At 48.1% G+C, this 13,432-nt stretch overlaps 1 protein-coding gene across 4 annotated transcripts in view; it reads right to left on the bottom strand.

Moving 5' to 3' along the window:
* The window catches only part of MIB1 (MIB E3 ubiquitin protein ligase 1), a 77,413-nt gene extending 63,997 nt beyond the window's left edge, over nt 1-13,416 (bottom strand). The window contains exons 1-5 of one of the 4 annotated variants that reach the window (XM_076066504.1): nt 12,692-13,416; nt 8,325-8,496; nt 6,465-6,594; nt 4,371-4,493; nt 81-147 (exon numbers count right to left, since the gene is read on the bottom strand). In XM_076066504.1, coding sequence (XP_075922619.1) covers nt 81-147; nt 4,371-4,493; nt 6,465-6,594; nt 8,325-8,496; nt 12,692-12,917 — 718 coding nt within the window. In that variant the 5' untranslated portion in view covers nt 12,918-13,416. The remainder of the gene's footprint in view (nt 1-80; nt 148-4,370; nt 4,494-6,464; nt 6,595-8,324; nt 8,497-12,691) is intronic. The other 3 variants (XM_076066506.1, XM_076066503.1, XM_076066505.1) reach the window with 3 other exon arrangements.
* Between the last annotated feature and the right edge of the window lie 16 nt (nt 13,417-13,432).

The raw sequence follows: 13,432 nt of genomic DNA, 5'->3' as shown, positions 1-13,432 counted from the left end.
TGGAGCACGATTATTTTGGTTAATATTATAAATGCCGGCTCAGGACTGTGGTGTGTGATGGGCCTACCACCGGAACTTACCCAACACTGGGCAGTGATCTCTGTAAAAGGATCCACCCTTTGCGTCTTGGATACATTTCAAATCCGACTGTAAAACAAACAACGAGCCAGAAAGTGTCACTTTAATCACAAGCAGATTGCACTATGATTACATCACGCATTCTTCATGCGGGCAACGTTACGTACCGACACAGATATCGCCCATGGACTTGCCCCTGGCTAAGCTCTCCTCACACTCTCTGCGCTCCAGCGAACCAAGCTTTCTGTCGAAACCTATGCTCGGTGAGAGATCGCTCATTCTCCTCTGTAGCCCACACAGTCTGGAACTCCCTTCCCCCAGTCATATATACTGTCGACTCACTGCCCCTGCTTAAGTCCAAGAATTCAATGTCTTCTTCTGACGGAATGCCTTTTTTGATTAAATAAAAACGCGCCCACCATTTCTGTACAGCACCATGAGACGTTTAGCCACTGCATGAATTCCAATTGCGTTTTTTAAACAGGCGGAAGAAGCTGAAAATAAGGAACAGACGGAAGGTTCGATCGCTTACTCTTGATGGAACTTGGAAGGTCAAATCAGGTCCTGCGTTTGCCTGCATAAACACATTCTACTGAAATCATCAGTTCAGAAAGTTCAAGGGTTGATGGAAAAATAAATGAGGTTTGATTTTACGTTCGAAAAACAAACTTCCTGTCTGTTTATTACATATTCTAACGGACTTCCTGCCCGTTCATTATATATTTTATATGGACGTCTTGTCTGTTGATTACACATTTGCTGCCCATGATCCTTCACTACAGCACACAACGAGTGTTACACAGATTCATAATTGATTTTTGCGCTATGCCACGGAACGATCAGGCCAAATTCATGTCATTAAGACCCTTCTCCATCCGACAGCCAAACAAATGTAATTGTCACGTGTACAAGTGTTTAACGTGATTATTACTCTTTAGGTTCACATGGAAGTTGAAGAACAATTCTCAGACAACCAAATTTCGCTATTGGATACGACGTTTCGTTTCAAATTACGTCAAGTAGGACAATATCCAGGAAGTGAGGAAAAAATTCTAAAAGTCAAGATCAGACTTCTTGGATGGATTTAACGTCATAACTTTGGCCAGATCATTACGTGGCCTTACCCAAAAATCAATGATGAATCATATTGGCTGCGGAAACCTACATGTGGAGTGCAATACTGCATGTGGAATGATTCTTTCCGTGACTTCACAGTTCAGGCCTCACATTTGGGTAGCGATTGTGAGAGCCATCTGGGAAAGAGAACAGCAGCGCCCAGCTTTTGTGCTCTTCCTTTATTTTCCGGATCTCAAAGAGCCCTCCGCCTACCCCCATCCACACCCTCTCCATGACAAAGATTCCCCGTGTAGCCTACACAGTCTGTTGGGGCAAGTGCCGTTAGCGAACACCTATGAGGGCCAAGACGACACACGAGGGGGTGGTTGTGACCAGCAGCATGCCCCCGGCCGTCTTCAGTCTCCCCAGTGGGGAGACCCAAGTCAGGTTCCTAAATTCGTCACTGACGTTAGCCACGAGCCGGAATCAGGGTTTCGTAGCACGGTGAGCGAATCACTGCACCATAGCACCCCTGCACACCCTCTCCATTCACATGCATGCATGCATGCACAGGCGCGTGAAAATGCACACAGATGCCGGCCAGCAGATGATAAATTACGTCCCTCACCCCCAGCAAGGCCAACTGTTCCAAACCTCAGCCTGGCCCTCGGTGCCCTCCCCTCTCACGACCGCCCACTTAACAAAAGCCGAGGCGAGGGCTTTTCATCGTCAACGCGAGAGAGGCTTGTCTCATGGGGCCCTGCCGTGGCTGCAATCACAATAAAAAAACAAAGCTGGCAAACCAGTCCATATATGGAGTCTCCATTGTGTAAGGGTATTCCCTAGGCTGTATAGCTTTATAATCCGAAGACTTTAGATGTAAGAATCATCAGCCATGATTTATCCACTGCTGGATGAAGACCACCCCCCCTCTCCCACCAAGCCATAGCTATCTTTCGTGGTCCTGTGAGGAATCCAATCCATCCAGCTTTGGCACACAAGATAATTCCTTTGCTTCAAATCCGTGGTGGACGTCCTCTCAGGCGCGGTCCCTGCCAGCTGCCACTGTTCCATTGTTCTCGTCTAGCGGCTACCATCTCGTCTCCCAAAGGAATACACCAAACTAAAATAAACTTTAAAAAATATATTTAGTTGCCAATATTACCACAAAAACTGTACAGATGTGAACACTGGGGAGCTGCGCGGTAAGTTTCATGGCAATTGGTTAGGGCCCTTGTAGCTTTCGCGCAAGAGCGTCAAGCGCCCTCGTGCGAACAGATGGACGAACGGACAGACTGATGGACATAATCAATTCGTGGGTAGACAAAAGGAAGCCCGACGGCTCCCTTCAAAAAGTCTTGGGGTTGGACTTCGGCTGCAAAGCCGGCGCACAATGAGGCGGCAGGCGGCACGCGAATGCTTGGAGCAGCCCCGTGCCCTGGACCTCCAGCCAAACATCACCGCGTTGGCAAACAAAAGGGGGTAGAGAGACGCCACGGGCGTCAGACTTACAGTGCGCACACCCCACGGAGTGGTGTGAAACCTTGGGGGAGTTCGCAAGAATAACGGGGCAAAGTGAAGCAGACACAGAGAGAGAGGATTGCAGCTCCTCAAACGGTATTTTCTCCATTGTTCTGTCCAAGCGGTGGGCTTTGCAAGTTTGCTGTATTTATGTAATAGGCCGCCTCCCTTGAAAGACAGCTGGCCTTTATTTAAACGACTTTTTTACTACCAGAAAGGAGCCCATTGAAACAAGGCGACGATTTGTCATTGTATATCCACTGCTAGCCGAATGAAGGCCTCCCCACATTGGTCGCCATCCCTGAGTTTTGGATTTACACAATTAATCCCGCTCCAGAGCACAAGCCAATTTCCATCTCTCAGTCTGCGCCACGGTCATCGTACCGGACGGGTTCCCTCCTTTGGCTGTCATTCCATCAGCGGTCTCATCCACCAGATATTAAAAACCCTCTAGTGGGGTGTCCTACCCATGCCCATTTGATTTTCTTAAGAATCATCAAAGTGATGTCTCCAATCTAATTCCATGACTGTGCCTCTCCATGCTTCTTGGCGCACGTCAGAGCTTTTTTTCCATTTTCTTTGTCGTTGCCCGTGTTTTTTATTCATGTGTCAGAGCAGGAAATATGAACCGATTCAAAAACTTTCTTCGTTAGGCATGCTGAAACGTTGCTTTTCATCACCAAATTAAGTTTTTTTTCCGAAACGCCTCCAACCTGCTCTCGTTTGCCGCTTATTTCATGGCTCTGATCCAGAACCACCTTCAATAATCCGTCCTAGGCGCGCACACTCCGTTGTTTTCCTGTTGTGTCCCCGTCGACAATAATTTTGGTTGAGCGAACTTACTCTACGCGACTCTTACACAAAACGAAACGGCAGCAACCCGCAGGCAGGGCGGCAACAAAACCTTCCAGGAAAATACCAATCGAAACATTTTATGAAGCAACAAAAAATTAATATTAAATCACGGCCAAAACGACTGATGTCGTGACACCTCGCTATCTGCTAGATCCCAGATCCCATATCTGTTGTCCAGTTGACACGTGACTTTTCAATGGCAGCTCTGGCGGTATCCCACCATGGGGCTCTGGGTCTTCTCCGAGTCGCTGACCTCACCCCCCATTCTACACAGGTGTCCCAATCCATCACAGCCCCCTATTTGTGATTACATCTACAATATGATGCTGCCACGCTCTATTCCGAACTTGTAAGTCATTTACACTTCATATTCTTGGTTCTTTCGGTAAAGTCGCGTAGAAGGGAAACAATAAAATAAAAAATAAATAATATGTAAAACAATAAAAAATTATCACAACGTTTCGACTGCAACACAAGCAATCATCATCAGGTGTGAAAACCACAGAAAGAAAATTTGAAAAAAGTGGCTGTTTTTTTAACTGTAGCACCACGGAAAGCGATTTGGCAGTTATTCAGATGGACGAGTCCATCTATGTTCGGAAAAGAGGGGGGAGACGAAAATAATGGATGCGGTCTGAAAGCCACCGTAAGCGTGAACAATCAATTAAGACCCGAAATGGTTTATCAAATCCTTCCAATGATTGCTAAGCCATAATCCATCTTCTCGGTTGAAATTGTCTCTGTGTTTTACACTTGCCTATCTACCAGTTCCGAGAAACAGCAACTGAGGGAGCGAATACGTTGGCTCACAATGAAGAGGAAGAAAGCGCGGAGGAGGAAGAGGAGGAGATGCCTCTTACCATGCCCTCGAAGCCCACGCGGTACAGGTTCTTGGCGCCATTGTCCCACAGCACGTAGGCGGCACTGCGCGGACTCGCGGCGCTCCAGTCCTGTATCTCCGTCACCTGAGCGGAAGAGGCGAACTTCGTAATATTTAGCCAGAATCTATCTACCAGTGGAAGGAGGCTCCCCCAATCTGACGCCGTATCTCACAATGACACTGCAATGTGACAATGTATGTTGAACTTCTTTCGCACCGTACGTAGCCAACCGCGCTAATCGGAGGTGCGGGGGAAGGACAACAAACTAGAAAAAAGTTCTGAAGAAATTAGTTTTCAATCTAATCAATATAACTCTTCCACACAAGATAATTTGGTCACTTTATCTCCACGGTAGATGCCCTCTCTGAGACATGTTCCCTCCATGGGCTGTCACGCAGCCATTAAGTGTTAATCACCGGTCATGATCAATTCTCGCGAACATGTCCTATCCACGCCAACTTACATTTTTAACAAGATACATGTCCTTAGCTCTTTTGGTAAAGTCACGTTGAAGGGAAACAATAAAATAATAAAATATATATAAAACAATACAAATTCTCACGGTGTTATGGTCGAAACGTCGTGAGAACACCGTTTGTGTTATGGTCGAAACGTCGTGAGAATTTTTATTGTTTATATATATTTTATTGTTTCCCTTCAACGTGACTTTACCGAAAGAGCTAAGAATATGAATTACTGCAGTCACAAAAGCTTTAAAAAAAGATATATGTCTCTAATGTGGGCATAGTCTTCAATTCGTGTTTTGCTCTTTCTGTCTCTCAGTGTAATTCCAAAGCACACACCTCCCCATGTGTCTTTGCACAATCTTCAACTTTTGTTCCATTTTCTTTGTCGATGTCCGTGTTTATGATTGTCAAAGACTACATACCTCCTAAGCGCACACCAACAGCCAACAACAACGATGTTTGTAGAAGGGACATTTGTTGTGTTTTTTTAAAGAGAACCACCTGAAAGTATTTCACAACTTGATACACAACCCGCAATGAATGAAACAAAACAAGACACGGAATAAACAAAAAGCCCGACGAGATGGCACATGCCTGCGATGCAGCACTTTGGCGGTAAGGGTTGGTGGATCACACAAATTTGTGAAACTTCCAAACCCACTGGTCAGCAAGGAGGCAGGATTACAGCACAGTAAGCGGCTTGGGGAACCCGTCTGTGTAGATGGGCGAGTGTGGGGGTTTTTTATGTCCGTTCCTTCAATGTGCCACATAGTCCTTGAGAAGTAATTGTAATGGCAAAAAAAAAACATCCCTTTGCAGGACCCTCCTGAAAAGGTCAAGATAATCAGTTTTGCTTTCCTGGATAAACTAATTTTTAACTATGAACAGATGATGACAAAATAAGCATTTACAAAGAGACCCCCCAACCTGATAAAAAATATATATATAGTCTGGGATTTATATGGAAACAGTGGAGTAAGAAAGCAAAAGTTGCTGCGGATTAGAAGGCTGGGCGGGGAACTGAGCAAGAGATTCTTCAAGGCCGGGTGTGGGGTCTAGTTTTATATTTCACAGGGATGTTTACGGCGAGAAACAAATACGTAACACCGGACGTTTTAGAATTCTGTGTGTCTCTGTTCAGTGTCAAATGGATAAAATCAGTTGGACAGACAGAAAGAGTATCCAGAAAGTGCTAAAATTGGCGTCAGTAGGAGAGAAGTCTAGATAAACCAACTCAGAGCAGGAAACATATCTCTACATCGAGAATATTGACAAAGGGGAAGGCTTGCTGAAGTAAGCTCTCGAGGGATTTTGGGAAAAGACAAAGAAAGGAAAAATGTGCTGCTTAATAATTGGAAGAATGGGGGTGGCCAGAGGACAAGGTAAATAGTAAAGCACAATATCGGACATGATGGAGGGAACTTGAACCAAGAACCCGTCATTGCAGAACTCAAACAAAGTGTGATTGCTCTGGGAAAGTAAAATTTAAAAAAACATCAGTGTCAAAAAACAACAATGAACTCCTCAATAGCAATCTGCTTTTGGTCACATGCCGAGGTACGCTGGCGCAATTCCTCTGCTTCGAGGACGGCACCACGGCACACACCTTTCCTCTGCGCCCGTTCCCCCCGTCCTGGTCCTCCCACTGCCAGTCGACCCCACGCACGACGCGCGCACCGGGGAAGATGCCGCGGCTCGTGATCTTCTTAGACTTGCGGCGAGACTCCAGCAGCACCCTGCGGGGCACCGCAGCGCGTCACAACGTCCGGCGCGTCACGACACAGCGCGTCACAAACGAGCAGCGTGTCACAAGACAGAGCGTCACAAGACGGCGCGTCACAACACGGCGCGTCACAACACACCGCATTACAACACGGCGCGTCACAACACGGCGCGTCACAACACACCACATCACAACACGGCGCGTCACAACACGCCGCGTCGTGTCACGACGAGCCGTGTTGTACCACAACAGGCCGCGGCACGAAGAGGCACGTCACCGCTTACCCCCATACACCACCCAAGCTCGCATTACACACCAGAGTATACTGCATCACAACATGTCCCAAAGCACACGACATGCCACAACACGCCGCAGTACAACAGACACGAAGCATTTGGGCACCATACACCAAACCTGAGCACACACCATACCATAACAAGATAAAGCATACCAGAACATACCACGTTATACAATTTGCCATGTTACACGCACACATAATTGCACACAAAGACACATAACCCTATTTCAGCTTCATTGGCTGCTGCAGTCAAAAAGGCTTCTGTTAGCAAGCACCTATTTAAGAGCAACTATGTGGTGCCTAAGAGGCTCCCAGTATGTCCCCAGGGAGAATGTTTACATACCACACCAGGTACTCAATTAAGGCTAAGTCAACCTAAGGGAAGCCCAAGACAGGTTATTTGTACAGTCGCAACCCTCTAATAAAAATTTACCTTGTCCACTTGTCAATACACTGCTAAAAGCGGGATTTCCCGACACGGCGAGGTTCAAGAGGGCTATTTGGCCATACTTCACCAAACCTATCAGTGCGTGTTGGTGAAAGCCCTGGAGCAGCCTATAGCATCTACTGTGCATGCCAGTCATGTTTTTGTACGACTATCATGTTTTCATACTGTTTGGTGTTGTAGCGTTCTTACCCGCCAATACTGTAAATCTGTAAAAAAGAGCTTTATAGGTTGTCGGATTCCTCCAGTATAAATATTCTCATTTAGTCACCCATCCAAGAGCTCAACCCAGCTTACATTTCAAGAGCTGACCAGACAGGGAGCGTTCCAGGTGATTTCCTCATAAGTCCAGTGGTTAATTGTAGCCAGGCATGTCCAGGTCCGTGACCCAGAACATGTATCCATCCACGGGACACCACAACCAGTATACCCTCTCGTTATGGCAGTGGTTACCAGTCACATGTCTCTTCCAGTCTAGCAGGGACCCGAAACATATTCGGTGAGAAATTGATCCTAGAATAGCATAGGCCTAACAAAATGAAGGCTCCCGAATATAGCACATTAAAATCGAGCCAGCACAGCACAATCAAGGCATGGATGGATTCCCATGCCATTTACCGTGCTTACCAAACCTTCCGTATACATTTTACTTAGGGCCAAGCAGGGCCAAGGGCGGAGCCAATTACCTGTTTCATGCATCTAATGTCAGTCCGTATACTATGAGGGACAAAGTGACACCGCCATCATCTACATGCCACTCGACTCCTTCATTGCGTATGACATCAGCGCGACACGGCTCGGCTTCTGCAGTGGAAAAAAACAACTTGGCACATCCCGAGCAGCACCAGGCTCGCTCAGCATGGCTCGGGTGAAGCTCATTTGTACAGTGGAGAAGAGGCATCGTTTCCCCCCGTCGCGCCCCGATTGAAAAAGAGCTTTATAACTCATTGGATTCCTCCATTGTAAATAAATACTTCTGATTCTGTGTCTTGAATCAAACCTTTCGCTGCCGGGCGTGGTGATGCGGTAGAAGCGGTGACGCAGGTGGTGTTTGTCCCCGTGGTAGCATGCCGTGCACAGGTCGTAGTTGGTGCACTCGGCACACTTCCAGCGGATACCGATGATGGGCTGCAGGCGGCAGGTATCACACATTGTGCCATCGTGCTTAATTCCTGCCGGGGAATATGGGGCGGAGAGGGGAGAGATACGAGAGCCGTCACAGGAGGAAAGCTACCAGAGCTGGCCGTCAGGGCCGGGCATGGTGGTGGTGGCACAGGTGTTTATATGACCCGTGGTGCTTTGAAAGTGAGGGTTAGTGGATCGCACGAAGATTCGTGAACCTGCCAAACCTGCTGGGGCTGCAATCAATGCGTTCCTCTTCCTGTCTCTGAGTGTAATTTCAAGCATGCAACTCTCCACTCTTCTTTGCGCACTTTCAGCCTTAAATTTATTTGTCACTTACCATGTTTCTCATACACATTGTAGCCCATAATATTCACCGCTTAAGATATTTATTCCGTGACAGGCAAACCCCCTGTCAAAGACCTCATAGCAAATGCTGCAGCAGCAACAATAATAAGAATGTTCATGTCCTGTGATTTTAAACCATTTCAAAGCATTTCACAGCATGATACAGAACTCGCAATCAGTGAAACTAAACAAGACAGAGTACAACAAGAGTCAGGCGAGGTGGCGCATGTCTGTGACCTGTCGCTTTGGAGGCAAGGTACGATGACGGCATTCTCAAGTACCAGCGTCATGGTTAGAATTTGCCAAAACTTCAAAAAATTACCTGCAAATTACTAAATTGGAATAAACACATCAATCATTGCCCCTACCGTAAAAGCCTGGCAGGACCCTCCTGAAAAAGAGCCACGAGACTCCAGTGAGGCTTTCCTGGGTAAACAAGCGTAAGTAGTAGTCATAATAATAATAGAAAGGGTTGGTGGATCACGCACAGATTTGTGAAACTCCAAAAAACGCTGGGCTGCGAGGAGGCGAGATGACAGGAGAGTAGTTGGATACATGAGCCAGTCTGTGTGGATGTTTGAGTGTGGTGGCCTTTCTCTTGGTACTCCTCTTTCCTCCCACAAACAAAACACTTCTTCTTACTGGCAGCAGAGGGTAAAAAAATCCCCATAGCAGGACCCTCCAAAAAAAAGAGTCTTGAAGCTACATTATAAATAGAATTACAACTTAATAAGTAGTTGAAAACAAGATCACGTCATTATACAAACAATGTTAAGAGCAATGATAGTCTGAAGAGCAAGTGGGTTTGCGAACCCAAACAGACTTTTGAGTGTTACCCCCTTGCAGGAGGAGTCGGATTTCTCCAGCTTCCTCCCACATGAAGGCAAACACTCGTTAATGGAATTGGTTAGAATAATGTCCCAATTCCCAGCAGAAACCTCCTAAAATAGCGTCTTCTCGAGTCATTTACGGGTAAACAAATGACTGCCCGGAAATCGGATGTTACGTGACATCGCCATGTCCAATTCGAGCACCTGCTCGGCTCAAGCCTTCCCACTCGGACAATACCAGATGGGGCTGCGTGGACACCAGATGGGGCCGTGTGGACACCAGATGGGGCCGTGTGGACTCCCAAGCACACCATGAAAAGAGATGCTCTGTAAGAGAGCTTGAATACATATTTACACTGATAACAAAGAAGAGTAGCATGTGCTAAAAGGCTTCAGCTCACAATGTGCAAATGAGATAGAATTAAAGAAAATCACAAAACAGTATATAACTGTTGCCATTTTCAACCATTTTGTCAATCCTCTGCTGGTCGTGGGGGTTGTTTTGACCATACTTCACCACGCTGATCAGTGGAGATTCGTTGAAGATGGGGGGATGTGGAAGTATGCAAGTACTGTACAGTACAACAACCAATTTGGCGACACTACCCTCTGTTGCCCCACCTGATATCGCCGCAGCTTATAATCAAACTCATGTTGCTCACCAATCCAAGCACCATCCAGGCTCAAACCTGGCTTAGCTTCTGATATCTGCATGATGTCGGGTGCATTCTGGGCGATATGGTCATAGGCTTTTGGGGTTGGTTCCTCCGTTAGCAAATTATTTGTTGAGGTCTCTCTATATTTAAACTCATATTTTGAATTGCAATTACTGATGATACCTTAAGCAATGTCAACGTATCGCAATAAACACGTGAGGTTTACACCGGTTGCAACACACACTGCAACAAGATACAGAGCGGGGGAAATGGGCCTAATATTAGCCTCATGTGTAGTGGAGAGACAACCACGTCTTCGCATGTTGTTTACGGGTTACATTCTAAAACCTTGTTGCAACTCTAAAGTTCACACTGCCTGCTTACGAACACTATAAACTAAGCATGTTTTTCACAATCGATTCCCAATTATTCCACTGATATTTAATTATCAGACGTCCCTTACTCGTCCAGGGTCAGTGACTCGATGCCCCATGTGACTTAAAACATGTCGACGAATAAATAAATTAATTCAATTTAAAATATATATTCCTACACATTAGACACCACTTCAAGACCCAACACTTCCTTCACACGAGTAGAGTCGCCGATCACTTTGAACAAACATTTACAAGTAAACAGAAAAAAACTTTGGTATAATGAATTACCGATGACCAAATTACGCAGCATGTCAGATTGAGAAAGCTAAGCACACCGTTTGTGCTGGTATTCAAATTGTAAATGTTGTGGATTTACTCTCCAGCACACCGGTGGGCTGAAGTAGTAAACTAATTGGCGCGTTGTTTACGTGACAAACCTTGCTGGCTGTGTCAGGTCGTGGAGGGTTACGACACATTTATACTCATGACGATCAACCCAAAAACGTTTATTATGAATAATCGAAATGCATTTTAGGTTGGTATAGGCTGCAGTCCATTTTGTGTTTGTACTGTACTTCTATGCCACACATTCACAAAGCCCCGTAGAACCGAGGCAAGACTGTGACAACTACAATAGCAATGTTGATCAATATAAACTGTACACCCACACGGGCAATCTAAAGACTCCTTCAGATTTTTTTAAAAAACAGTCTTGGCTGGAATGTCATCCAAGGAGTTCATAATTCACCCAAACCACTCCAAGTGTCACCCAGTCCCGTCAGTGTGCCTGCCACCTGGTCTACCAGTCACATTATTTGTCAGTCTGTGAACTTGAGTCCCAGCCTCTCACCGAACTCATCATCCGCTCTACCCATCACCCAATGTACATGACGTTACACAGTCTACCTGTTAACCAGCCGACCTATATTATCCACTCTACACGTTACCCACTGTTACCCACTCTACCTATCGCCCATTGTATATTTTACCCAGTCCACCTGTGACCCAGCCTCACCGAGCTCATATTTGCTTCACTCTTCACCAAGTCTGTCTCTTGCTCGACCCATCTTCACACAGCCTGCCTCTCGGCGAAGACGCCGTCCAGTTAACCCGTCGCACAGCCATGCTGCCACAGAGCTATTTAACCATTCACGAACTCTACTCATCACTCTGTCACACAGACAGCCTCGTCGTCGTCAACTAGCCAAGCCTCCAGTGGACCAGTCACCCAATGTAATAACCCCATGCCCCCGCTGTACCCGTGGCTGACACAAGTAGCTGCTACCAACTCTGACCCATCACGCCTGTGACTAAAGTCTATTTGTAACCCAGCCGGCCACCCCATCCTACCGGTCACCCCATCCTACCAGTCACTCATCCTACCGGTCACCCCATCCTACCGGTCACCCAGGATTATCAGTCACTCATCCTACCGGTCACCCCATCCTACCGGTCACCCAGGATTATCAGTCACTCATCCTACCGGTCACCCCATCCTACCGGTCACCCAGGATTATCAGTCACTCATCCTACCGGTCACCCAGGATTACCAGTCACACATCCTATCAGTCACCCAGGATTATCAGTCACTCATCCTACCGGTCACCCAGGATTATCAGTCACTCATCCTACCGGTCACCCAGGATTATCAGTCACCCCATCCTACCGGTCACCCCATCCTACCGGTCACCCAGGATTATCAGTCACTCATCCTACCGGTCACCCAGGATTACCAGTCACACATCCTATCAGTCACCCCATCCTACCGGTCACCCAGGATTACCAGTCACCCAGGATTACCAGTCACCCAGGATTACCAGTCACCCAGGATTACCTCACCCCATCCTACCAGTCACCCCATCCTACCAGTCACTCATCCTACCGGTCATCGACTGCACCCGCCATCCACTCTATCCCCCCACTCGTTCACCCAGTCGCTCAACTCTCCTTTCCACTTCACATACACCACCAGCACCCCTCCCACTCTCCTCCTCCTTCCCCACCGTCCAGGCGGGCGAGTAGGCGAGGGGGTACCTGTGGGCGCGCTGTCCAGGATACGCAGGTCGTAGGCGCCCGAGCAGCGGTAGTTGGCGGCGGTGCCGTTGTCCCACACGACCACCACCTCCTCGGGGCTCTCGAAGCTCCTCACGGTGCCGGCGTGGCCTTCGCCTCCGTCCTGCTTGCCCCACTTCCAGTCGGGCCCGCGGACGATGCGAGCCCCAACACCCTCGGTCACCACGCGGTTGTTGCGGGAAGCCATGCGGGGATTTGCGAGCTACGGCGAGTGGCCGAGCAACTCGACTGAAGAGGGGACGGTTCTCTCTCGCTCACTCACTCCCCACCACTCGTCCTCCGCCACTCGGGGTCGCGTGGGGGGGGGGGGATGCGTCTAGGCCGCAGGCCCGGCGGGAGACGCCGACACGGCTAGCGACCCTACCGAGGAAGGCGCGTCCCGGTCGGTAGGGCTGCGAGTGACGGGGGGGGGGTCGTGGAGGGATGTCCCGGACTAGCGACCTCTTCTCGACCCCCCCGAGGAGCGAAGAAGCAACGAGGCGACGGCTTTGCTCGTGGCGCATTGACAAGAGACGCGGATCTCGTTGGCGTTGTGTCGTGAAGGCGTTGATAATGACGGTGATGCTGCTGTTGTTGTTTTAAAAGGGGGGGCGGGGGAGCCGAGCGAGCTCGGCTGGACCCGCGCCTCCTCACGGCGCCTTTGTTTGACGCGAGGTCACGTGGTTTCCTCACGACCGCTCGCGGGTCGCGCCTATCCGCGCT

The sequence above is a fragment of the Petromyzon marinus genome, chromosome 12 (assembly GCF_048934315.1).
Source record: "Petromyzon marinus isolate PM22_M1 ecotype Great Lakes invasive population chromosome 12, UKy_Petmar_22M1.pri1.0, whole genome shotgun sequence".
NCBI lineage: Eukaryota > Metazoa > Chordata > Hyperoartia > Petromyzontiformes > Petromyzontidae > Petromyzon > Petromyzon marinus.
The sequence above is the reverse complement of the archived record's forward strand: the minus strand, read 5'-3'. Positions and strand labels throughout refer to the sequence as shown.